Source organism: Nipponia nippon, unplaced genomic scaffold (genome assembly GCF_047370975.1).
Source record: "Nipponia nippon isolate SJK-2023a ecotype South Korea unplaced genomic scaffold, ASM4737097v1 scaffold_5, whole genome shotgun sequence".
NCBI classification, from domain to species: Eukaryota; Metazoa; Chordata; class Aves; order Pelecaniformes; family Threskiornithidae; genus Nipponia; species Nipponia nippon.
The window spans coordinates 13,182,538-13,209,419 of record NW_028262369.1 but is presented as its reverse complement, the minus strand read 5'-3'; the positions used below and the strand labels follow the sequence as shown (position 1 = coordinate 13,209,419).

Sequence of the window (26,882 nt, the reverse complement as noted above, 5' to 3'; positions counted from 1 at the left end):
TGTGCAAGTATCTCATCTTTTCCTGAGTTGCAACATGACCTAGACAGTGTTGCTCTTCTAATTGTCTCTGTTCTGCTGTGGACCTCTTGTTTTCCTCTCAGGTTGATATACAAACTGGTTCTGGCATCCTGTTTGCTTTCCCCATTATTTTTTTAGTATCTCTGAGGTGGTAACTTGGCTACGGAAAGGATGGAATGATTAAAATAATGTTTTATGGATCATTGGGGAGGGGGGGAAAAAAAAAAAGCTGTCAGCTGCTTTTGTAATTTTTTTGAAGGAGATTATTAAAATGCATCTTACAGCTTCAGCATTCACTCTCTGCCATCATTGTTCTCAGTCTTTCAAAGAACATTTTGGAAAATGAAGTTTTATCATTAAGATTACATTAAAGTGGATTACAGAAGGGAAGAGCAAAATATGAAGAGTCTCAACAGCTCAGAACAGAAAGATGTTGGCATCTCATTCACTGGGATGTGGAACAAGGAACATTAATAGACTGATAAACAGAAATGACTTTTTCTCTTTAAGGCTTAAAAGGTTTACTTTGAACTTGCGAAGATTTTTTAAAAATGCCAGTTTTCCAAGCTTATGTTGAATGAAGAACTTTGGACCTATTCTATTTTTTTTTTTTTTTTAATGCTCATTTTGAGTGAGCAATTACTTCTGAAAAGCCATAGGTGTCATCAGTATGGAAGAAGAGTGCCCACCTCTAATGGTATTTGCTGCTGAGTACCTGCTTTCAAATCCTGTTTTGTGTCAATAAGGAATATAACTTTCTTTTTGGATTTTTTTTTTTCTTATAGAGATCATTTATATTGTATTTGGTGCAGTTTCTGGAAGAATTATCAATTTGTCCTGAGAGAGGAAGAAATGATCTCAATAATTTGCTTTGGCATCACGTGGAGAGTTGTAAGAAAGTTGAATTTCACACTTCTTATAGCAAGGAAACCTATGGTAACAGAGTTGGTTCAGAGAGTTTAAGTATCATCTCTGCTTTCCTAGACATCTCTGGCATTTAAATTTTATCTATATTAACATCACATTTGATCTGAGGCTGAAATACAAGCAGATGATGGTGTTCTTTCCAAACACCATGCAATAGCTGAGGAAATTGTCCATTTGTCTCCCTTGGCTTAATTTTTCTCATGTTTTAAAACACTAATTTTCCAGCCTAGTTTGAGAGGTTTGTATGTGGCTGAATGTCTGTGCTCTCCATGAGATGTGACTCTCAAATATTTTTTCATTATTTCAAGAAGGAAACCTAGCACATATCCCATTTTTCTTTGTGAATGTCAGCTCAATCATAAGCCATGAGTCCACTCAGCATTTATGAAATAGGTCACAATATTGGAAGATTAAGAAAAAAAGACTTCTCCATTGTCCTATTAAAATGTTTTGCAATAATCAAATGCAAGATTCTGGCTGTTTTGCAGTATTTAATCTTATGTTTGCATTTTTTTCTGCTGTTCTGACTCTAATCAGGACTGAGTTTCTTTGATAGAGCAAATAATATTTGCAGTAAGGTTTCCGTAGTGCAATTTAATTTGTTATAACACAGTTGGTGAGGTTTTTGTACTTATATTTACTCTATGCATAAAAAAAGAATATTGTTGAACAAACTCTAATGATTCTTAAGACAGTGGCTGAGCTTAGCTGGTCTCACCCATCTATTCTGCCCTGTATTGGAGGCTGACCTCTTGCAGACTTGGTAGGCTGGCACGTATGCATGGGCGTAAGGTCTGTCTTAGCACAAGCTTAGGAAAGTCTGTCTTAGTACCAGCCCTATGGAAAGGGGGATAAGTGTTTTAAGCCTAGGATTTCGAGAGGCATGGTGTGATGAATCTTCCTGTTACATTTTAAGATATCGCCCAAGTTGTGTCCATCTGCTGGAAATTACTGTCAGCCTAAATTGCCCCTGAAGGGGTGTTCAGGCTGTAGGATGCTGTATGGTGAACTGAGCAGCTGAGGCATCAGTGCATGTTTGAGTTTGGTAGCTGTACTGCAAAGTAGTAACCTCCAACAAAAGGACGGGCTGGAGAGCAGTGGTGGGTAGCTTTATAATTTGGCAACTGTAACTTCTGAATGATGTGGGTTTTGTACACTGCAAGTAATCACTTCTTGAGTGACATATATGTGCTTGTGACATTTGACATCTCGGTTATACCACTTAATTTTATCCCATATTTGACAGTATGCCAGGACTCAACCTGCTATTTATCGTCTTTGGATGTTGGCTTCTAGGAACTTTTTTAATATAGATTTTTTTTTTTTTGTAGAATCTGACAAGAGTTGATTTTCTACTTTATCCTGTGGAATTCTTGCATTGTTCTATAAGAAAAAGGCTAGTGTTTCTATTAAGTATCCACGAGACTGAATTTGAGATGGTTGCTGAGGTTGGGATAGGGAAGGGGGCATCCGGTGCAAGGCTGGCGCCGCGTCATGTTCCATCACCATAGATACTGCTCTTGGGCACAGGTTCCCTTTTCAACTGATTAATTAAAACAGAACCAAGGAAGTACTGGTGCCCTGGTAATGAAATTATCCATTTTCAAATGCAGATTTGAAGCCCTCTTGATGAACTTTCCCACCTGAATACAACAATGAAGAGACTATTTCACAGTCGCTGATTATTAAATTGGTCTGTGAATGGTTCCAAATTGAACTGGAGCTTTAAACAGGCTTCTGATTCATCTAGTGTTTTAAAATGCATATTTTTCTTTGAGGAGGAGGATTTTGAGGTAGGGAGACAGCTGCTTGGGGGTTTTGGTGAATTCCTACATAAATTTCCCAAGAAGTACAATTTGGTGACCTGGCAGTGCAGGATGTACTTGATTTACGCTGAGTGTCTTTTAAAGCAGCGTTCCATTTTAGTTCTATTTAAACAGTACCTTAGCAATAGTGCTATTTTATTTAAAAGCATTTGTATTTATTTTCTTTTAATTATAATGATAAAGAATACCCCTCTGAAGCACTCACAATTTTTTCCAGTGTGGCTTTTAGCATCAAAGGAACAAAGATCTTCTGTTCCTGAGTAAGCTAGAGATGTTGGTTTTGATCTTTCTAGCTTGCTTGAGGGTTTTTGACTTGTGTGCAATACTTTTTTTCATGTCCTGCTCACTCTTTAAATACTTAAAGTTAGTGCGGTCTCGGATAAACTTGTCATACTTAAATGATGAACCAACTCTTAACAATCACAAGAATTATTTCACTTTTATTTTGTTATTGATCAAGTACTTTGCCAGCATACGTGATCTGTGATGAGCTACTTGATGAGTGCATTGGAACAGCTGTCCATTATTGTCCCAGCAGAAGACTGAGTGCCCAAAGGGCACCTGTGAAGATCATCTCCAGGAATACATAGATAACTGTGCGTCACCATGTTGTGCTGCACAGAGAGCTGAGGAGGGACCTGAGAAGAGGGAGAGAGCTATTCTGGCTTAATTGAGAATCATGTCTACATTGCAAAAGAAGTGCTGATCACCTGGCCTTAGATGACATTTCTCTTCCAATATAAGTTGCTGGCAAGAACAATGTGCAGGTGGTGGCTATAATTACTTGCTGAGTACTATCTGTCTGTCAAAGCAGATCATATTAAACCTCAGTTTTACTTCTACTTTGTTAGAAAACAATTAAAAGATAAAGTAGAACCCAAGATCGTGCATCGTTTGTTGAAAACAAGACATCTTCTCAAAGGCAAACTGGTTGATTTTGAAATAGATATGCAATCATTTAAATGCTTTGTATATGTGAGTTTCCAGTAATTGTCTTGTGCTGAACAAGAAGGCTGTCACTGGGGTGGTTCTTCTCTCATATCTTTTTGTGAGAACAGCTGATAATGAGATGGCAGCTACTCGGTTTCCAGTGGTGCAGCTGTAAGACGAAATGGCACCAGCTACTGTGTCCTGGTCTCATGGTGATACTTCTCCTCTCAGGTTTTTCTGATCTGACTAAGAGGCAGTGGTCAAGATTTCACAGGTTTGTATTATCTTTTTTAGTGCCCGAATACTGGAGAAGGCCCGGCAGCAGTTACAGGAAGAAATACTACGGATTCAGAGCCAGCTCTTGGATGAGAAGAAGAAGCGTGAGCAGCACGAAGCACTGGTCAGAAGGCTGCAGAAACGTGTACTGCTGCTCACCAAGGTGAGTTTCTAGATAATGTTTGGAAAAGCCTGTGTCCTTATTTCTTTTCCTCCAGGTGTAGTCCTTCCTATTTCTTCTTTGTTCATCTCCGTAACTGGTACTACAAAGTTGCTATGGGGTCCTTCCATAGCAGGTGCTAGGTGAGACGTGAAACTTATCTTGAGGGCTGCATTAGAATAAAAGTACTAGTACATCCTAAGGCTTTGCTAGTGTTCCCCCGATCCGGGGTCGTGCTGTGTTGGCGATATGTGACTTTGTCTCAGGCTTGGCATTTGTGTGAGGGGAGAGAATTGAATCATGTTGTCGCTAGAGTGTTTTGAGCCACTGAAGGAAATTTATAATGGCTTTGGCTGCATCGCCTCCTTTCCTAAAGAGAACGAAACGACAGCACCTTGTCAACTGTTCCTGTGGAAAAACAATTTACAGAGAGTAAGAGATTTGCTTTCCTCTTACGCTGAAAGTCTGTTCGAATGTAATGGTAGGCACTAGACCAGTAAATTGAAAATACGTTTTAAGATTCTTTCTATAGGATATATCAAAGAAGTCTGCATTATCCTATATCAGGTATGCTCTCGTGATGAAATTCTATACAATAATTTTGAAGTCTGTAGAGCATTGCAAACTTTCTATTAAATTCTGAGAGTGCTCTTTACCCAAAGGGAATAATAATTCTCTATAGTCAGAATGATAGGTACTTCACTTTCCAAGAATACTCCTCACAAAACTTCACTCATCTGAGCAATCTCCATGACGTTATAAAGCTGCTCACGTAAGTAAGCTTATGTGTGTGCATAAGGTCAGACTCGAGTAGTTAGAGCGAGTGAGAGGGAGCCAGGCACATCACTGACAGGGAGGAAAGATGCCAGTATGGGAGTGTCTGAGCAAGAGTTGCTTGTGCTTTAGGCTTCAATTTTCAGTGTCAACTAAAGCATTTTGGTTGGTTTTAATTGTGCTGCACCCAATTCTGTGTAATTCCGTGTCATTGTTAAGCCAAAGAGTCTGTGATGTATGGTGCGGTAAGCAGGGCTTCTTGAAGCATGAAGCAACCGCTTTACAAGAGGGTATTCTATCAGATCTTCTGGCTGCAGAATTTGATGCCATGGAGAGTCACACAAGTGAGAAGAGAAAAATCACATCAGTTCTTTCTCCTTTACACTGAGGCAGGCACTACAGTCAGGGTGGGTGGACCAAACTCTCTCCATGGAAACAGAAAAGTCACCTCTTCTCAGTCTTTCTAATACCCCCAGCATCAGCCAGCCCCCCATACTGTTCTAGTCTGGTACTGGCATGGCTGGATATGACACAGGTGGATACTGAACCTAATAAAAATCCTTCCTTTACAGCCTTCTCAGCTGTCTAGCATTGTGCTGGGCTGCTCAGCCCTGACGGAAGTTTCTCAGATGGTTTCTAAAATATTCCCTTTGTTAACTTATTTCCAGTCCTCAGCAGAAACGTGTTTTGTCACAGAACACAAAATATCATTATTTTTCTTTAAGTACTGGACAAAAAGACAACAGTACTTTGTCATGTAATTGTACCCTAATTTATATAGAAAGACAGAGCCTTTGCTTTGTTTGCTATCCTCCCCCTGAAGAGGAGTAGAGGAAAAGTTGGAAATGTCCTTCATCAGACCATGCCAAATAAACTTGGGTTTTGACAGTGGAAGTTTTCAGTGTACTCAATGATTCCTCAACTGACCTGTTTTAAAGGAATAAAGACTTTGCTGTTCTCTGAAAACCACCCAGAGAATGCTAGGAGTTCTTTGTGAAGAAGTACATGCGTTATGGTACTTGGGCAATCTATCCTTGGTACTATTTCTCCTCCTGGTTGCTCTTCTCATGCAAAATCAGAAGAAGGAATTTCATTTTTAATTAAAAAAGTATGATATTGTGATTTTAAAATGAGATTGAGCAAATATATCGCCTGTTAAAAATAATTATTTTACATTGAAAGCGTATCACCTAGAATGGTATTTAATCATCTAATTAGTGGCATCAGTAGTACAGTGTGCTTCTCTGTAATTTGAGAATGGAAAAGATGAGCTCTCTCTATTGAATCTTTGTCTTGTTAAATAGGACTGTGAAAATCTAATTTAAGGGAGACAATCACATATATGATTGAATTGCTATTGCTTTTGATAGTGTGATTTTTGCGTTTGTGTATATTTGACCCTCTAGTAGGGAAGTGAATCTGTTCCTGTATGCTGAGCAAATAAGGACTGAAAGGCATCAGACGTGTTTAGCAGTGCAAGTTTAATGCAGTAACAGCTATTCTTTCTTTGGGCTCAAATTGTAAGCGGGAAGTCTAAGGCTTTGAATATGTTTTAGAAGATCAATAGCAAATGATCAGCTGTTTTTCATTTGATAACAGCAGTACTTAATATTTTAGTAGTAAACATACTCTCTTCAGGAGGTAGTCGCTTTGCCAATCCGATTCCTTCTCAGCTTACTTTTATGGCTATTGAATTTTTTTCCTCAAGTTTCAAACAATATTTTTTGGCTTTCACAGATTGCCTGTCTCTCTTGTTCATTTTCTACTTGCCACAGTCTCTGTCTTGGTTGCTCTCATATTTCCATTTCAGTGCATTTTCTCCCTCCATTGCTTGCTTCCTCACCTCATTTACTTCTTTTGGGCTTTCTTGACCTTACTTGGGCCTTTCCAGTTGGTTTACTGTTTGGAATTGGCACAATTGTCAGTCTAGGCTAGTTCGGTGAGTCACTACAAATCTCTCTTCCTGGCAGACTTGAAGAACAACGTTCTGCAGTCTTTGACATACTAGTGCAGTGGTCCAGCCCAATTGATTCCACCTCTGACAGTGTGCTAGCGTAAGAGCTGAGTCCTGGTTATTTCTGTTGACAAAGTGCTGTTTAGAACATGTTAGTTGATTCCTTTCTCCCATATGTCCGTGTAAATCCAGGCAGTACTTAAGTTTTCTGATCTACATGTTTTCAGTGAAACATAAGACTAGATTTGGACACCCTAGAGGTTTTCAGACACTGATGGCTTGAAGGGATCTCCTGGAGTGTCACTCTATTCACTTAAGGTGATGAAAAAGAAATTGATGTTTGAAGGGATGTATTCACTCTTTTAGAAGTCCACTTGGCTGGGTTTGCTGTCTGTTCTGCTGTCTTTTTGCTTTAGCTTTGCTCAGAGTTTTGGGGAAATCTTTAATCTTTGCTTTATTACCTGAGCTAGTTCAGATACAGCAGCAGTGGGAGATACCTGAAATGCTGGGGAAAGACCTAGTCCACCTCTGCCCTTTTCCCTGTTTGATTTAAAGCTGCATTGGCTTTGAATGCCATGTTTACTTACACAGTTTTGTATTTGACTTTTGTGTTGTCCTTAAGCTTGTCAGTATTTCTCTTGTTCTGAAGGCTTTGCACACTACTCCTGGTCTTTGTTTATGAAGTAGGCTTATTAAAAACAGTCAATTCTGCACCTGAATGGCTAAAATTTGAATCTCTTAGGAAATTTTATGACACGTAGGTCTCCCAAAATGAAAAACCCTTTCTGAAAATCCTTATCTGAGTGCAAGCAGCTGATTGAGTCAGTATTTAATGGAAACAAAGCTCTGGTCTATTTGTTTCAGGAGAGCAGCTTTGAGGAGGCACAAATGGACCTTGTACAGCAGAAGTGAGGTTGGAGAAAAGCAATAAAGGCACACTGAAGGGTTCCAAAGCCTTCTGATGTGGAGGGCCAGAAGTTGGCTTGCATGGATCTTTTTAGGGTTGTCACCTCCTCCTCTCCTCGTGTGATCTTACCTGGTCACGATCAGCCCTTAGCTGTATTCCTTACTTAGCTGCTGTTAGGGTTCAGGCCTGCCAGCCTCTTCTCCTGCATGCATGCTGTTCAGTGACTCCTTAAAACAGTTATTTCTTCTGTGCACAGAGTTGGTGGACATAACTGCACGAAGCTGCAGAGTGGCTAGGAACAGCCTATAACACGTGCAGCAGATTTCACCAGAGACAAAATGCCCTGCTTTTTTGCAGCCGGTACGTGATCCTCTGGGGGAAGCTCTTGCCTGTTTGCATACACCAAAACTCAAAATATGAAGCCCGGTTTCAGTTACTTCTTGTAACTTATTCCAAATGAGTCCAATTTGCTTCTCAAATTGTAGACTTTGTGAATGTACATTGTCCTAATTGCATCCCTTGCTCTCATATAAGGCATAACGCAGCTAATGAGTTAATCTGATTGTACTGGATGTTGTTTTGCTGTGTTTATTTCCCGTCTGTGCATTTGCCTGCCTTTGGGTACTCCGCTGCCTGGAGAAGAGGCTGAAAAATTCCATTTTGTGTTCTGAACATTCAATCAGATCATGTGATCTGATAGGAAATCTGTTTCTGTTGAGACGTAATTTAGGCCATCACCATAAAAGTTGGAGATTAAACAAATATTGATTAGCCGACTCCAACTGACTGTTCATACCACATGTTCCTGGAGATATCTTCGCAGGAGTCAGTGCGACGTATGTAAGTGACTCCCAGAGCTGAGAACGGCAGAGATGCATCAGAAATGGGACTAGGTAATTAAACTGTTCATTAAGCATGGCAGATGCAGAGTTCATGACTTGATTTGCCATCTGCTTTGTTTTGTAATCAGTAAAGATTTAAAATAATGCTGATGGTTTCTCTGTCATATTGGGACCTGCATTATGTTTTTTTCTTAGGAAGTAGATGATTCTAAAGCACAAGGAAGGATCTTGAAGTTCTGGGGGTTCAGTGAGGGAAGTGAATTAACCCTTTTTCTGGGATACGTAAAAATTTAACTTTAAATATTGCACTCAATATTGCACTCAGTAGCAATAAAAACAGCCAGTCTGGCAAAGAGATGCCTTGCAACAGACTTTCTTTTGGGTATTATACCCTGTGCTCTGCGTCCAGGTAGCACAGACAGCTTTAGGGCAGAACTGAGCTGCTCCTCTGTGTTACGGGCAGTATCGAATGCTTTTTGCTGGCTGTTGTGATACCATGCTTCTTCCTTCCTTCGATCCACTTCGTGACTCCATGTATATCATTTAAGCAGCGCCATTACTCATGCATCACCAGCTGTGCTGCCGCTCTGCACACAATTGTTACCTGCTATCAGCCTGACCCTTGCCAATCCTTTCCCTCTGCTCACTGTGTCTCCCCTTCGTAGATTTTTATAAACCCATGGAAGTTATCTTCCTTTTTATGCCTGCAAATAAATACGTTTTAAAGCAATTCCACTGCTCCCTCTTCTGTGATTCAGCAAGGTGAGTTTTGTCAGGTGAGGTAGTACTTAGTAGGTTGTTCTGCATGCTTGAGGAGAGGGGAGATAAGGCACTCTGTGTTTGCAAGAGACTCAACGACCTTTTAGATTGAGCACAGTTCCCTTTAATTTCAACTTGATTATATTAATCAGTTAAATAATTTCAGAGAAAAGGTGATTGGTAGTTATGGGCAGAGAGGGATGATAGCAAGGGAAGAGAGAAGATCATTAACCACTGTGGGACAGAGAGAAAGAGGTAATTGCTACCTGTGGAGTACAGGGGGGTTGAACAGGTCTCTGCTGAATTGTAATTTTTAATATCCAGTAACATCATGAATTTTAATTCCCAGACTCCTTTCATAGGGTGCCTTTTTTAAAGAATGAGGACTAACAGGTTCTGCCCTGTTACGAGGTAGATGCTTTTATGAAAAATCTCCCCTCTCCCCCCCGTTGCCTGGTGTTATATTGATCCCGAGTTCAGCCTGATGCAGGGTGGTTGTTGGGCTTCACATTCGTGGTTTACACAGGAGTGTCTGGGTTACCGGATAAAGCGTGCTGTTTTGTGAGGAGAAAGTGGGATCTGGGGGTTTGATGACTGCTGCTGTAGACATTTTCTGTTAGGGCTGAGGAAATAATCATGTTTTGTGTTTCCTTCTGTTGATCTCTGACAGCCTTGTGTCTTCTGAGGTGCAGGTGCTTCAGGGAAAGAGAGTAATGAGAGGATTTCTTTTAGCACTAGGGTTTTTTTTCCCCTGTATAACCCAAATTGGTTGTGATTTCTTTGAGTAACTTCTTCCAGTTATTTACTGTGTCATGTTTTAGTCCTGATCCACTTAACCACCTTCTGAAGCTTGGGCAGCTGCCTCCCAAATGTAGCAGCGTTGGCGGTAATTTGCTGTACCACTCTGCCTCCAATGGATGCTCCACAAGGAGAATTTGCAAATATTTATTCTGACAACACTTTTCCTGTCTTTTTTTTTTTTTTAAATGTCTATCACTGTTCTCCTTCACCTTTCTTAATCCTCTTGCTGTCTGCATTGTAAGGACCTTTAAACCATGCTCTCCCCTTCCACATGTAACAGCTTTCTAGGATCTATTGACCTGATTTTGAATATCTCTAGACCTCAGAGTTTGAGAATGATTTTTCTCCTTTGCCTGTCCCCTCAAATTTGTCTGCTTCTGGGTTTTATTTAGCTTGTAATGGAATGGTCTGACTCTAGTTTTCATGGAAGCTGCTACAGAAAATACAAAAGAACAAATATAAATTTTATGAGCCTCACCATAGTCTTGACTGTGTTGCACAAGTCACTCAGCTCTGCAACTATAGAAACGTAGCAGTGTTGGTGGCTTCACCCTGCCTTTCTCATGAACCAGTCATAACATTTAATGAAATTATTTCATCTGCAGTGCCTGCACTGCCCTTTCTGTAATGTGCTGATCAGAATCCCACAATACTCTAACAGCAATTTTTGCAGAGATTTGTACAATGACAGACTAACTTTGTGCTGATTTATACTTGATGCTTCGTTATACTCATTACAAGATCTTATTTGCATGCTTGACATTTTAAAATATTGTGTTTGGAATGTGTTATTTATTTTGAGACCTTTATTAAGCAGCCTCAGTCTAAGGGTTTAATTGTTACTGATAGCTAAGAGTATAATTACCTCAGTAAAATATCATGACTATATTAAGCAAATGGAAATTGTCTTCCAGAATAAAGCAAGTACAAGCCATTTTCCTTTGAAATAGGCTGTTCCACAAGGCCTGCTAATATCATTTGCTTATACAATTGCAGAATCTCTCTGTAAAGAATGAATAAGGAGGGCTGAAATCAATGTGTTTGGAGAAGAGGCTGTCTGTGGTAGTTTCAAAGCAGTGCACGAAGACCATTTGGAAGGAGAAAGTATCTTTAAACTAAACCAGAAAATATTACTGTTTCTGAAGTGAGATTTGCAGATTTCTGAAAGACAGGAGAAATGCATGTTTTCTGGCATGGGCTCCCAGACAAGTGCATGCTTTTCTTTTGCTTGGTTTTCTTTGACATTAGCTTCCTTACTTTGCCTGATTTGGTCATAGGTTTACTACTCACTTTTTTTTATTCAATGAAGAAAGTAGCAGAGTTGAGTTCTCATGTCCTTATCCTGCTCCAAAATGACTTTTCAAAGCCTAAGAGTTCCCTTAGTTTCTGACTTGTCAGTCCGCATGTGTTGAAGGGATCTCTGGATCTGAGATGACTGAGCTTGTTCACTGGCTGTGGGCACTGCAGGTGTTTGGGAGCATGGTCTGCCCTTGCCTTCTTGCTTTCCATTGGATCCTCTCTAGTGAGGTCTTCTGCTCTTGATCTGGTGTTGCCCTAATTCTTCATAGCTAGTTGATAAATTTGCCTTTTCACTGACTTTGGATATTCTACTTCTTTGTGTATCTGTATGGGTACCTATAGGAATTTGTCCCACAGAGGCATGAAGGGAATATGCTTAGACTAGAGCTTAGTCACCTGAGGGCTTTCGACATGGAAATGGTGAATGTTAGCTTCAAATGACCAGCCTGGAGGCAGAAGATAAATTGATTCATGGGCCTTGCTTCCCTTTCCCTTTTAGAAGCATGAAAGAGCTCATAAAAATTACCTTAGCAATTTTTTGGGAATCAGTTCTGTGTAATTCTTTCTCTTGCCTTTTGATGTATCTGGTAAACCTTGCAATGGTAAAAACATGGTGTTCATTACTAGCTTTATATCTGGTGCTTTTGAGGTGGACGCACAAGGACAGCCTCTGTATTCTTATTGATGTTATGTCTGACATAATTTCTATTTAAGCAAGGTGTTTAGAGAGTTGTTTATAAATTTTATAACAATTCAGAATAGGCAGCAAAGCTAAAAGTTATGTGTGATTTTATGAGGTATTTTTGAAGAGCTATAGAAATGTGATCTTTTTTCCCAGAATACTGACTGGATTCTGCTTTGTCCTACCACCACTAGATATTAATGCTCAATGCTAAGAGGTTAGATTATGAAAATGAGAAATATACCCATAAAAGAATTTATTTGACCTTCAGTTCTCATACTTCTCTGAGAGAAAGGGCTGTAGGACTTCTAAAGGTAAAATATTCAATAAAAAGAAATTAGGTTAATCCAATGTTATGGCTGAGAATTTAAACTCACCCAGGTCAGGTAATTCAAAGTTATAGTTCCCTTGATGCATGTGCTGTAACATTTATTCCTTAGCTCCTCAGCCCTGAATTATGAAGGATGGTCGAGCAGATATGGCAGAGAAGCAAGCGGCAAGATGGATGGGTAGAATGAGGGAGTTGTTGTTAAGGGAGGTCGGGCAGAACAAACCTCACTTCTGCGCCTTGCAAGCAAGGGAAGGGCGAACAGCAAGAGGTGGCCGAGTGAGGTAGCTGTGCATGGGCTTGGGCGGCATCAAAGGACAGGGGAAGGGACTTAGGATTTCTGAACAGCAGGCTCTAAAATACGAGCTAGGATAAGCTGCACAAACAGGTTTTTTTGCATTTCTTTGTTCCTCAAATACTTATTGTTTGAAGGCATTAATATCTGTGCCTCTTAGAGTGGTGGTATTGCCAGAAGAACTGTAGCTTTGAATCTCTGACTTCTCTCTGTTTTAATTCTCAGCCATAAAACTGGATTAACTGGGTTTGCTTCAAGTTGAATCACAGTGGATTTTTTTAAAGGATAGGAGAGAGAGATAATTAAGTAATTGCACAGTAGCTTATTTCAACATGTGATGTGAGCCTCTGGTAAGAACAGCTGCACTACTCAGACACCAGTCACTTAGAGCATCCTTTCAAATGAAGACCCAAAATCTTTATAAAACTGAAGGACTGTCTGGAGAATTAAGGAGTTTTGGATTGCTCCTGGCACAGTATCATGCAGTACTAACTATTTTGTTCAATGCATGTTCACAACATCTCAGGTCAAGCATTGCTTAAATTGATGAATATATTAGAAGTCAAATGAGTTTTTTCAAAGCATTGTGGAAATGGTCTTTGACCCACGATTTGTTGCACTGAGGAGAAATGAACTGTTCCCTATTTTATGAGCACATTTGCTTAGGTAGTATTTCAGAGACAACAACATTGTTTAATAGAAACTATTGCAAATTTGAAGAATTGGTCTAGTTTCAGTTAATGAATTCTGATCGATGTCATGAGATGATTATATTACAAGTCTCTCAATATATGGGACATCTGCTGGGGTTTTTTTAGTGTTGTGTGGGATGTCTAGACCAGGAGCTGTGAAGAACCATTAACCATAAATTTTCCTGTTCAGGTGGAAGCGATTTGGGACAGTGGGGGAACTGAGGCTTAGTTTTCTCTCTGTATCAATCCAGAGCCTCAGGATTTCCCCAGAAATATCACTACCTTTTTTGAAGTCAGGAATTTGGGAGGGGATTAATAGGTAAACCAAGTGTGAGCATAAGACAGGAAAAGAAGATAAGCTTTTTACATCAAGATGATGTTTAACTTTCTTCCTGTCAGGAGGAGGAGGAGAACTATTTTTGAGAGTCTTAAGATTTGTAGAGGTTGTATGTAGGAAGATCCTACAACCCTATGGGGCGTCCAAGCTGCTTTTTAAGTGTAGGGAAGCAGAGCCAGAGCGATGTTTAAATATATCTGTCGTTGTGTCTACATCTCCTTACTTTCCTTGGGTAGTGAAGAAAAAGAGTTGTCTAAGGATTTCAGCAAACGTGTCCCTTTGCTTGCTACCATTTTGGGTCTGTAGGAAGTGAAATGTGCTTACTCCAGTGCCGTATTATCCCAGGTACTTGCTCTCGTATGCAACACTGAGAGAAGTGGAGGCTACACCCTACTTGGTCTTCTAGTCAATATTTTTTTGGGTGCCATAAGATTGTGTGTGAGTAATTGAGACAAAGTGGTTGAAGTGAAAGTAATTGAAGGGGAGAGCATTTTTAAGCTGATCACTTTTCTGCAAGTGTTTGAGAAGGTGTGCACTGAGCTTGTGCCTAGGAGCTGCAAACATGTGGAGGGCCAGGTGTATTTTTCACAGGAAAACTTGCATTCTGCTCATTGGCTGTGATGGCCCATGCTGTAACTGCAAGATCTGTTGTTTTGCTGCAGCTGAATGCTCTCCCCCTCTGCCCCTTTGCTCCACCCAAGGTGTGAGAGCAGCTTCCTCCATTCAGTGTTCTCCGCCCTGCTGATGGCACTCTGAAGTTCACATTGGCTTGTCCCGACTGCCTGTAAGGAGCTGTAAAAACTAAATATAGAAAAAATTGGATGACAGGTTTCAGGGCTCACTGTTCTTGTGTGCGTTGGAAGGAGAGATTCAGACTACAACAAGCGGCAGGTCCTAGGTAGAGTTTTGACCTACCTGACCTGCATGTAGGTTTGGATTGAGGTAGATGGGGTGTGCCCAAGGCCCCATGGGCTCAGCCTCCATGGAAAAATGCCTCCATGTCCCTCCGTGGGACAATGCCAAGAACTCATTCCCCTTTCAGGGAGAGGAGATCCTTTTATTCCTTTTCTCCCTCTGAGTAGCAGGAGCTTCCTTCTGCTGGGAGAAGCAGTTGGAAGAGTCCCTGCTCCTGCACCCTTTCTTCTCTGCTTCACATGGGAGACATCTAGGTTGCAGGTAGGTCCAGGACCAACAGCTGGTTGTTCATCACTTATGTGGATGGGAGAGCAGCTGGGAAGACTAATCCGTGCATTAAACACATGACTAAATTAAAGATAAGCATGGATGCGAAGTAACGTTTCTTTTGGTATGTGCACACAGCATAGAAGCTGTGTACTTCTACAGGGCGTGTGCAAAAGCAATTTGCAGTCACTTAATGTGCAGATTTCAAAATGATCCAGTTTATGAATTAGCAATTTAAGCAATTTAACCCTTCTTCTCCCCAGTTGCTGTTTTTTCAGACACACACTGCAGAAATTTTCTGTTTTGCACATATGACAGTTGTTCTACTATGTAAATAGTATTTTCAGTTTTACAGATAAGAAAACACTTTCTGGCTTTAAAAAATTAATTTTCTGTTGAAAAATGTACTACCTTTGGAGACCAACTTTCCAGGTTGACATTTCTGTTACATTAATTACAAAAGAAGAAAAGCTGTGCTTGTTTTGTCATTGGGAAATGCCATTTGCAAAGTTATTGGAAAGCTGACCTTGTCAGAAGTGTTATTGCATTATCCCTCTGTGAGGGGCACCACAACTGAATGGCAAGAAAAAAATGCAGAAAGAAAAAAGCAATTTCAGGAAATTAATAATGAAACCAAAACAAAATGCCTTTTATCCCCGTCCATTGTGAAGATATTTGTTAAAATAGCATATGTAAGAGTTTGGTGCTGGGGGAAAAAATGCTTGTGAACCACTCTAGGTTGTTTTTTTAAAAATAAAATCCACCATGTGAGAGAATTTTTGACCTTTTCCATGAAGTGAACATGAAAAAGTGGCAATACTTACTCCAGTTACATCTCTCCCACTCCCTGTTTTAACCCACTGTAACCTGACCGTCATCCTTCTCCCCTCTTACCCATTCTACACACGAGGCTGCGGGGGCTCAGCCTGCACAGACCAAAGTCCCCACGCAAGGGCTGGGGTGGGGGTAACCGCTGCCACCGCGATGCTTGGCGGGTCTCCCTGGAAGCAGTTTCTTTCCTACCTCTCATTCACTCTGCTGGTCCTTTATGTAAATCTCGGCTCTTCTGTTTGCTTCTAGCAAAATACCAAGCAACTCATCTGTTTGTTTTTCCACTTTCCTTCCCAATTTAAAGGCACAAAGCTGTTAATTTTCTCAGAGCCATTACTTGTCCTCCCTAAACATTGGGGAATGGCAGCAGCTGCACGTTCCTCCTGCTCTGCCTCAGTGTCCCATCCAGGCACAGCTTTGTTGAACAGCCCTGGTGATTGCCTTCTGCAAGAGATCTTTCATATTCCTCTAAATAATCCCCTCCACTCCTGAGCAGAAAAAGACCACTTGGTTTAGTGGCCATTTCTTCTTCGAACGTGTGAGCTCCAACACGAGATGCTGAGTGCCTGATTCTGCTCATCCCTGTGCTTTCTGTGCTTTACTCCCTATGGTGTAACTGTCACAGAGGTACAGTTCACAGGTAGCTCAGCGAGCTGTTCGTAATGGAACATGTTTGTCACACTTTAAAGGCTTTAAATGAAATCTTTTCTGCCAAAGAAATGATTAAAAATCCCAATAAAGCTATTTAACCTGCCCCCTCCTTTTATGCTAGCCAGCATATTCCTTATGTAATTATTTATGCACATGAATTTGTCATGTGTGGTGTTAACCTGAGGCTATGTTTGTAGCCGTGGCGTTCCAATATTGTCTTTTTACTTGCATGAAAGAGAAGAAAAAAAGAGAACTGCTGAATCCCTTGAAAATATCCTAAATAGGATGCTGAACAGCTGCAAATAATAGCCAGGTTTATAGTTTAACTCTCTAGAGGCATATGCAAGCTGAAGGATGTGAAACATATGTTCTCAATCTGATGTTTTCCTTCGGATAACACAAGTAAACCAGAAATACAGACAGAAGTAATTAAATGTGGGTACCTTCCCTGCCTCACTTTCCTCCCTGCATGGAATGGATTAGTGAGTTCTGATGTTCTGAAGGTCCTTCTGCTGCAGCCGTTGGCTCATCTTCTGCGTCTTGAGTCGTGATCTCTGTTGGAGTTTGCTCCCTAACGTTAGGAACGATTTGATCCCTCTATGGGACCAGCTAAAGTTGACTCATCTGAATCTGTCTCCTACCAAGAATACTCTGACTTTCTGAGGAGGTCTTTTTATGTTTCACCTAGCTAGGGTGAGTTTGAGGTTTTCTGTGTCAGTGTTTATGTACTTGCTACTCTTCCCTCTACAGAAGTAGTTTTTGTCTGATTCGTTTTCCTTCAAGGGGAGGGAGCAGGGACATGGAATTGTTGCCCCTCATCAGCTAGCAGTTACAGAGGCTTAGTTTTAACGTCAAACTGCTCCACTGAAGGAACTGGATATCTTAACTGCAGCCAGAACACCAAAGTGTGCGTTTCCAGTTGAATTAGCAATAACAATGGATAAAGGACTTATTGATGACCCGGGTCCAGTAGGCATGGGGTCATCCTTTGTTTGCTTTATGGAGAATAAAAGAGGGTAGATTCAGAAGAGATATAAGGAAGAAATTTTTTGCGATGAGGGTGGTGAAACACTGGGACAGGTTGCCCAGAGAGGTGGTAGATGCCTCATCCCTGGAAACATTCAAGGTCAGGTTGGACAGGACTGTGAGCAACCTGATCTAGTTGAAGATGTCCCTGCCAATTGCAGGGAGGATGGACTAGATGACCTTTAAAGGTCCCTTCCAACCCAAACTGTTCTATGATTCTATGAACTCGCTGTATTTTGGATGCTCTTCAGTTGACAGAACCTGCAAGCTCTCTACAGCTACCTGAAAGGAGGTTGTAGCAAGGTGGGCGTCGGTCTCTTCTGCCTAGTAATGAGTGATAGGATGAGAGGAAATGGCGTCAAGCTGCACCAGGGGAGGTTTAGGTTAGACGTTAGGAAAAACTTCTTCACCAAAAGGGTGGTCAAGCATTGGAACAGGCTGCCCAGGGAAGTGGTTGAGTCTCCATCCCTGGAGGTATTTAAAGAATGGATAGATACGGTGCTTGAAGACATGGTATAGATGGACTTGGCAGTGATAAGTTGACGGTTGGACTCGATGATCTTAAGGGTCTTTTCCAACCTTGACGATTCTATGATTCTGTAAGCTGTTCCTCCTCTGCTGTGGTTCTGCGCATGGATCGTGGTTATGCCTCCATGCAAATGAATGGATGCCCAATGATCTGCATCAAAAGTTTTGATTTGTAATTAACTTTTAATATGCTAAAAGGAAGGGTAATAAAATTAAATGTAAATTAGAGAGTTCACATTCTTCATACAAATACAACTTAAGAAAAACGGGATGTTCTCATTTTGCTGCATTGTTAAGATGTAACAAGAAAGATTGCTGCTTTCCCCAGGGAGAGCTTTGGGACTTACAAGGTTTATTCATCCAGACCAGTGAGTTCTTTTTCCTTGCAAATTTTTCCCCCAAGAAGTAGTGATAAGAAACTCTGGAGGGAGGAATCTTCTTGTTACATTGGCTGTCCTTTCTCTTTTTTGTCTTGGAGTTAAATGTGTTATAAATATCTGAATATCAATGCTTGGTAGACTTATGAGAGCTTTTAACAACTAATGAAGGTTAAATATTGTCTATTTTGGGAACCTGAATGACACTGTCACTCATATTTTAGCAGTACTCGATATTTGAGTTGCATTTTTCCTTCTGTCATTCCTGTGAGATAGAGAACCACCGTTATCTCAGTTATAAAAGAGGACAGGGAACCAAGACGCTCAGATGAAACTGCTGAAGACCTGAGCCCAAGTGAAACAGGAGTTCTGTGGAAGAGGTGTTAAATCTTTATTGCATCTCTTACTGAGAATATTTGGTTTTTATGGAGTCCCACAATGCAGACTGCAGTTTTCTGTGCCTTACCTGTGCGACAATGACCTTCCTTCAGATAGCAAGTCCTTTGCTGTAGCATGTGTGTATGTATTCCCTGACACTGCCTGCTGCACTATGTTAGCATCAGCATTTCACTGATTTTCTACATCTGCCGACTCTTGTCATATGCTGGAAGCATCTAGTATCATTTTGGTGAACCTGTATTAGTATAAGGATCTGATTTTCTCCTGGAGCTGTGTTGCTGAAGTGGGTTTGTTTGTGGAGGTTGTGGCCTGGTTTATAGGCACAGGCTAGAGTCCCTTCCCTCCTCCCTGCAGGCCATGTCTGGCCAGCATGTCCATAGGGATGTCATAGCTCCAAAGGGTGTCCAAATCAAATACCTAGGATATTGTGCTTTAAAAGCTGCTTGCGTGCACACTGCGTGAAATCTAATATTTTTTCCTTCCGCTTTGCATTAACTTGCATTTGTATGTGCTCAGCTTGCTTATCAGCCTTTGCTCTTCCCTCATTATTAATTTTTTTAGGTGCTCCAGAATGCCTCACCCTTGTCTCTAGACTCTGCTAACATTAATATTTTATGTTGTCAGCACACATCTTGCTATTTGCCCGTTTTTCTACACTAATAAGTATACTGAATGAAACTTCTGGCTCTAATCCCTAGTGCAGCCTGCTGCTAATTGCTTTCCATGGCAAGAAAGAATAGTGTGCTCTTGCATTAGCCAGCTTTTACCGACAGGTATTTGACTCTCACATAATGATTAAAACTGAGGGATGCTCAGTCATTTGTATAGACTTTCAAAACCCTGCATTCACTAGTTCGCTCTCCTGTGAGTTCTCAAAGAATTGTTAACTAGTTCAGTTTAAATTACTTTAACAAAAGCTTATGCTTATCTATCTCTGTTTTATCTTGTTACACTCAACTAAAAAAAGATGTTTTGTAATTCTGAACCTTCTGAACTAATTTTTTTAATGTTCAGGTGAAAATTCCTTGCCAACAACTCTAATTTCCCAGGACAACCTTATCTCTTCTTTCAAAACAGATAGGAGGATGTCTGCTGTCTAGTATCTCCAATACAATAGCTATTTTTAAGGATAAATCATTTTATTCCTTTTGTCTGTTAACGCCTTTGTTAATTTGGTCTTGGGTGAATATCTAGCTTTGAGATTATTATTATTATTATTATCATCATCATAGAATACCAGGTTGGAAGGGACCTCGAGGATCATCTGGTCCAACCTTTCTAGCACAATCTAGACGAGATGGCCCAGCACCATGTCCAGCTGACGTGTTCAGCGTAGCGGAGTCAACCACTTCCCTGGGGAGATTATTCCAATGATTGACTGTTCTCATTGTGAAAAATTTACCTCTCATGTCCAATCAGAATCTCCCCGAGAGTAACTTGTACCCATTACCCCTTGTCCTCACCATGTGACTCCTTGTAAAAAAAGGGAGTCTTCATCTTCTTTGTAGCTCCCCTTTAAATACTGGTACGTGGTAATGAGATCACCTCTAAGCCTCCTTTTCTCAAGGCTGAAGAAACCCAGCTCTCTCAGCCTATCCTCATACGGCAGGCTTGCCAGACCCTTGATCATCTTGGTGGTCCTTCTCTGGACCCCCTCCAGCCTGTCCACATCTTTTTTGTATAACAGGGACCGGAACTGTACACAGTATTCCAGGTGTGGCCCGACAAGTGCTGAGTAGAGAGGAATAATAACTTCTTTATCTCTGCTGGTGATGCCCTTTTTGATGCAACCCAGCATCCTGTTGGCCTTCTTGGCTGCAGCAGCACACTGTTCATGCATGTTGAGCTTCATTTCCACCAGGACCCCCAGGTCCCTTTCCACGGAGCTGCTCTCCAGCCAGGTGGATCCCAGTCTGAGCTGCACTCCTGGATTATGTTTTCCCAGGTGCAAGATCTTACGCTTGTCTTTGTTAAACTTCATAAGGTTCTTGTTAGCCCACTCTTCCAGCCTATCCAGATCTTCATGCAGGGTGCCTCTCCCTTCCAGAGTGTCTACTTCCCCACTGTTTGGTGTCATCAGCAAACTTCATCAGTGTACTCTTGATCCCATCATCCAGATCACTTATGAAGATATTGAATAGTGTTGGGCTCAATATTGATCCCTGGGGGACCCCACTTGTGATGGGTTGCCAGTTTGAAAAAGAGCCATTTACCACCACCCTTTGGGTGTGGCCCATCAGCCAATTCCTCACCCACTGCACAGACCACTTGTCCAGGCCCTAACACATCAGTTTCTCCAGGAGGAGGCCGTGGGGGACCGTATCAAAGGCCTTGGAGAAGTCCAAGTAGACAACATCGACCGCTCGCCCCATGTCAACTGAGCAGGTCACTTTATCATAGAAGGCCACCAGATCTGTCAGGCACGATCTGCCTTTTGTGAAGCCGTGTTGGCTTTTCCCAATCACGTGCTTCATTTGACTCGTGATGGCCCCAAGGAGGATCCGTTCCGTGACTTTCCCGGGGATGGAAGTAAGACTGATGGGCCTATAATTACCCGGATCCTGCCTTGAGCCCTTCTTGTAGACAGGGATAACATTTGCCTTCCTCCAGTTCTCTGGGACATCCCCCGATCTCCACGACTTCTCGAAGATTATAGAGAGTGGCAATGACATCAGCCAGCTCTCTCCACACCCTCGGGTGGATGGCGTCAGGGCCCATCGATTTGTAGGGGTCAAGCTCCTGTAATAATTCACATATTAACTCCTTCTTCACTGATGGTGTGTCTATGTTTGGATCCTCCTGGATTTTTGTTCCCAATGCCGGGGATCCGACAGTGTTGGTAAAGACAGAGGTGAAGGTGTTGAGAACCTCTGCATTTTCAGCATTGTTGATGACTGATTCATCTCTACTGTTTAACAGTGGGCCTATGTTTTCCTGCTGTTTCTGCTTGCAACTTACATACTGGAAGAACCCTTTCTTGTTATTTTTGGCGTTTCTGGCCAGTTTCAATTCAAGTTGAGCTTTTGCCTTTCTAACTGCATCTCTGCACACACTGGCAATGTCCTTGTAGTTCTCAGTGGACAGTCTTCCACTTCTCCATCTCTGGTATGCATCTCTTTTGGTTTTAAGCAGACCCAGGAGCTCGTGATCGAGCCAAGGGGGCCTCTTGCTCCGCTTACTTCCTTTTCTTTTATAGGGGATAAACTGTTTTTGTGCTTCCAAGAGAGCATTCTTGAAGAACTCCCAACACTTACTGGCTCCTTTATCCTCCATGGAAGCTTCCCACGGAATCCCTCCCAACTGATCTCTGAGCGAGCTGAAGTTTGCTTTTCTAAAATCTAGAACCCTTGTCTTGGTGCTGACCTTCAGCATGCTCAGCCGGATCCTGAACTCCACAATATTGTGATCACTGCAGCCAAGGTTGTTACTGACCGAGTTATTACAAAGCAGGTTTTCTTGTGAATAGCAGGTCCGGTAGTGCCTCCTTCCTGGTTGGCACATCTAACATTTGTGAGAGGAAACAGTCCTCTATGCATTCCAGGAACTTGATGGATGACATGCGAGCTGCAGTATTATTATTATTATATCTTCTCCTTAGTGCAGTTTAATTTCTTGAAGCATTTAGTTGCCTCTGTCACAGTTCTCTGGTTAAAATACAGCAGAGGACCTGTGTTAATTCTTTTCAGAGCCTGTATCTTTGCTGAGTCAGAGTGCAGCTACAGTCACTCGTGCTTCTCACTTCTGATAGACTTGAAGAATTGCTCTGTATCCATCAGTTTGTTTGGGGGTTTTCAGTTTTCATTGTGTTGAAATTTGTCTACCTTTAAAATATAAATGATTATGTTGTGGCTTTTACTTACTTTAAATTCTCCCTTATGTTTTACATTTACATGACCTTTCCTCACTTTATGCAAACATGTTGTGGTTTAACCCCAGCCAGCAACCAAGCACCACACAGCTGCTTGCTCACTCCCCCCCGGTGGGATGGGGGAGAGAATCGGAAGAGTAACAATGAGAAAACTTGTGGGTTGAGATAAGAACAGTTTAATAATGGAAATAAAATAAAATAGTAATAATAATAGAATATGCAAAGCAAGCGATGCACGATGCAATTGCTCACCACCTGCTGACTGATGCCCAGCCAGTCCCTGACCAGTGGCCCCCTGGCCAGCTTTCCCCTAGTTTATATACTGAGCATGACGTCATATAGTATGGAATAGCCCTTTGGTCATTTTGGGTCAGCTGTCCTGGCTGTGCCCCCTCCCAGATGCTTGTGCACCTCCAGCCTTCTCAGTCGGTAGAGCATGAGAAGCTGAAAAGTCCTTGATTTAGAGTAAGCTCTACTTAGCAACAACTAAAGCATCAGTGTGTTATCACATTATTCTCATGGTAAATCCAAATCACAGCACTATACCAGCTACTAGGAAGAAAATTAACTCTATCCCAGCCGAAACCAGGACAAAGCATCATGACTTTGTGTTTTGATGTTTGTCTTTATTTTCATTTTTATGAAACTGGTAATGTAAAAAAAAGAAAAACCATGGAGATCGGTAGGTTTATTTTCTTTCAAATTTTGATAAAGGTTTGAGATACTCTTGCAAGTTCATGTATGGCAACTAGCAATTTCTGAAATGTTCATTGTCTACTCCCTGTATGAATGTCTGAATATCCCATGAGATTTAACACTGTTGTAATGAGTAAACAAACACTGTATGCCCAGGCAAAGAAAAGTATAACTGAATCACAGTCACTGTCACTCCTGTCTATCTTGAAGATGAATCAGTCTGCTGAAATGTGCACCTGTGGGCAGTATGTAGGGCTAGGTAGTCTTGTTCTTTATGATCAGATTGAGATTTCAAATCTGTTATACCTTATCTGGAGTATTACTTCGTGGCTTTTTTCCCTTTCTTCCCCTTTTTAATTTTTTTTTTTTTAATAAGAAACTGTGTGGTTGGTGGTTGCATACCTATTTAAAATGAAGCAGTCAGATGGCAGAATACCTGAGAGGCCATAGTTCAGATATTATCAGAGCCAGGTATTCTTACCAGATGGCCAAAGTGCAATCTTTTAACTAATCATGGATGTGATTATAAGGTTTTTATGAACTTACTCCAATTTAATCTTTTATTTGTCTTTATAGCTATTAAGTGCACTTTTTATGGTGTTTCTCTCTACTGGAAAATGTAGATCAGATTAGAACATGACTTCTCAAAGCTGTGGTAACTAGTGCATGGTTTAAAGAGGATTAGTGATCAGTATGTATAAGGACTATTCTGTGTGGGGTAAATCTTAGAAGGAACACCTTCATCTTTAGTAATTTATGTGTCAGTAGAGATTTCCTTCTTACTTCAGCTGGAATCTTTTGTGTTAAAGGTCATTTTATTGAAACTCATGCTTACATATTCATAAAAGTGTGCATTCTTCTGAGCATTATCAGTCACCAAGTTTTTGAAGTTGCCATGCTGGATATTTTCTGTATCTTCTAGCAGTAGAATCTGGTATGATGAATGTCTGCTCTTGATATTACAGCATTAAAAAAATTAGGAGGGGGGATTGTGATGACATACGGTCTTTATACTTGGTGTGGTTCAACTGGCAGGAGAACATGAAATTTTAGGAATGGGAAAACTAATTGATGGCCTTGGGGAAGGAGGTCTGTAGATAGTTATAGGCTGATGCTCTATAACAAATTTTCTTTGCTCAATGGCATGTGTGTGATCTAGGCACCTTTTGCTTATTCCTGTGTCTTTATTCTTTGAATCCTCTGGGAACAGCAGGCTTGGCAAGATATGGTTTTGTATTTATCTTCTACATTATTTTAGTTTATGTTTGTTAAAACAGCTCTGTAAATATTGCAGAAATCTAGGCTGAAAGGGATGGGGGGAACCTCAGTGTGGCAGGTAGAAATTTATATCTTTGACCCTCTTGATAGATCTTTGGTCTCTGACCTGCACTTAGCAGTCCTATTCCTGCATTATAAAAGCTGGAGATTTGCCTTAAAGAAGCATCCCTTCTACTTTGTCCTCTTTTTTCAGCCTTACTTGCCTTTTAGATCACCTCATCAGATAGATTTTCAGGGTTCTTGTCTTTGCGTCACCGTCTGTTTAGCTTGCATTGTTTTTGAAGTCTTAGCAAGGGAGCAGGCTGCTCATGTCATTCCCTCCCACATCCCCCCTGCTCTCCAGGCTCTTCGTGCAGGTGGCTTCGTGCTATAGCCAGGGCTTTCCCCCATTTACCTGTTGGACTTCAGCACTCAGAGTTCTGCTGTTCCCTCCTTCAGCTCCGAAGAAACCCAGGGGACTGAGAGCTCACTCCTTGCATTTCTGGCTAGTGCGTGCTCTTAAGCTGCTTCCAGTCACCCTGCAGGGAACTCAATTTTTGTTTAGCTCTTTGGGGAATTTTACAGCTCAGCTCTCTGAGCCATAAGTGGTCTTAAAGTGGTCACTCCAAGGCACGGCCGGAACCAGTGACCTTTCTGCGAGATTTGTACCGGCTCCCATCAAGCAGCAGGATACCACTTCCAGAGCTAAGTCTAACCTGCTAGATAAGAGTGATTTGACAATCTTGTGTTGCCAAAGACTGTGGCACTGCATCTCCTTCCATTTATCCTTAGATTTTTTTCCTCCACCAAAATTTGTTTGAGATTTCCTGTAATAGAGGGTTATGAATAACACTTGTCACATTTGGAAAATGTAAGTCATTGAGGAATGATTTCAGCTTACTCCTTTATAGTCTGCCAGCCTTTTTGCTGTTCAAGATTTGAAGGACTGTGTACTACTATAGAGCTGTTTCATCAGGTTTTCTAGTGATGAAATTGCTTTGCTCTTCAACCTTGAGGATTTTGTGTTTACTACAGGCTGAAGAAATTGTGGGCCAGAGGGCATAGACATATAGCATGTATAGTACTGGAAACTAGAGGAGGGTGCTCGATGTCTACACGTGTATCTGAGTGTGTGTGTGTGTGAGAGCGCTGTGGCACGCTTACCCCAGGCGCGGGGGACTGGCTGTCAGACGGGTGTGAAGTGTGCTATCGTCTTGCTTATGGCATCTACTTGTTTCCCATCCAGAGTCGGACTAATGACAGCTCTGGTAATGCCAGATGGCAGTCACCAGTCATCATTTAATAGCAGAAAAATGTCTAAATATTGTCTCCCAAATTGGTTTGTTCATTCTTTCTCCTCTTTCTAGCATGGCAGTGATCCGCAGGCAGCACTTAGGGACCTCCTAAGAAGATCCCATGTAGAAAACTGTCAGAACAGATTGCTGTATGGATTTTCAGAGGATTAAAGTTAATTAAAGAGCTCTTCCTTGCTTTCATTTCCTCCTATCTGCCAGCTATTTACATGCTAATGTAGGGTCTGCCTGGGAGAATAGGAGAAGTGTCAGCATTGGGCATGTTATCACACATGGAAACAGGAGAAAATAATGAGATGAGCAATATATATGTGTGTGTGTGTGTAGCCTGACAACTGAAAGTCAGCAGCGCTGCTTTTTGCATATTTTTCAGTAGTGTGTGATCTTACTGAATATAATTCACTCTATTACATCTCACACTGCATAATTTAATACTTCATTCACTATAGTATCTTTACATAAGCAGTTTTATAAATAGGCAGATTGAACTATTTTTTTTTTTGTCTGCCTTGTTCTAAAGAGGAAAAGTCTTTTCTGCAGAAGTAATGAGTAGTTTTACTAAGAGTACAAACCTGGGAGCAGCGATCACGGTGGGGACTGGCATCTACTGTTGCCATCTCTTGGAAAGATTAAGCAGAGTAGGTGCTCGGCATGTAAGTAAACCGAGAGTGGATGTAATAGTTTTCTGCTCTAGTTGCATTATTATTTGCCCATTCCATTTTCACATTATTTCAGAGGATTATTTTCTCATGTAGTTTTTCAATATCTTCCATTTTAACACTTTATTAAAACTATTACATAACAGATGAAATAAAATTGATCCCAGGTTATGTTTCAAGAGGGAGTTTAATGCTTTAGGAAAATGAGAAGCCTTGCTGTCTGCATTTTTAAAGAAAACTATTGAAAACTTCTGTATCATTGAGCATAGGTAAAGAGGTCTTTCAGCT

The 26,882-nt window shown here is 41.1% G+C and overlaps 1 protein-coding gene across 6 annotated transcripts in view; it reads left to right on the top strand.

Moving 5' to 3' along the window:
• MAD1L1 (mitotic arrest deficient 1 like 1) overlaps positions 1-26,882 on the top strand; it is a 385,042-nt gene that overhangs the window by 114,843 nt on the left and 243,317 nt on the right. For all 6 annotated transcript variants that reach the window (XM_087732706.1, XM_087732708.1, XM_087732710.1 and 3 more), the window contains exon 11: positions 3,996-4,140. In XM_087732706.1, coding sequence (XP_087588832.1) covers positions 3,996-4,140 — 145 coding nt within the window. The remainder of the gene's footprint in view (positions 1-3,995; positions 4,141-26,882) is intronic.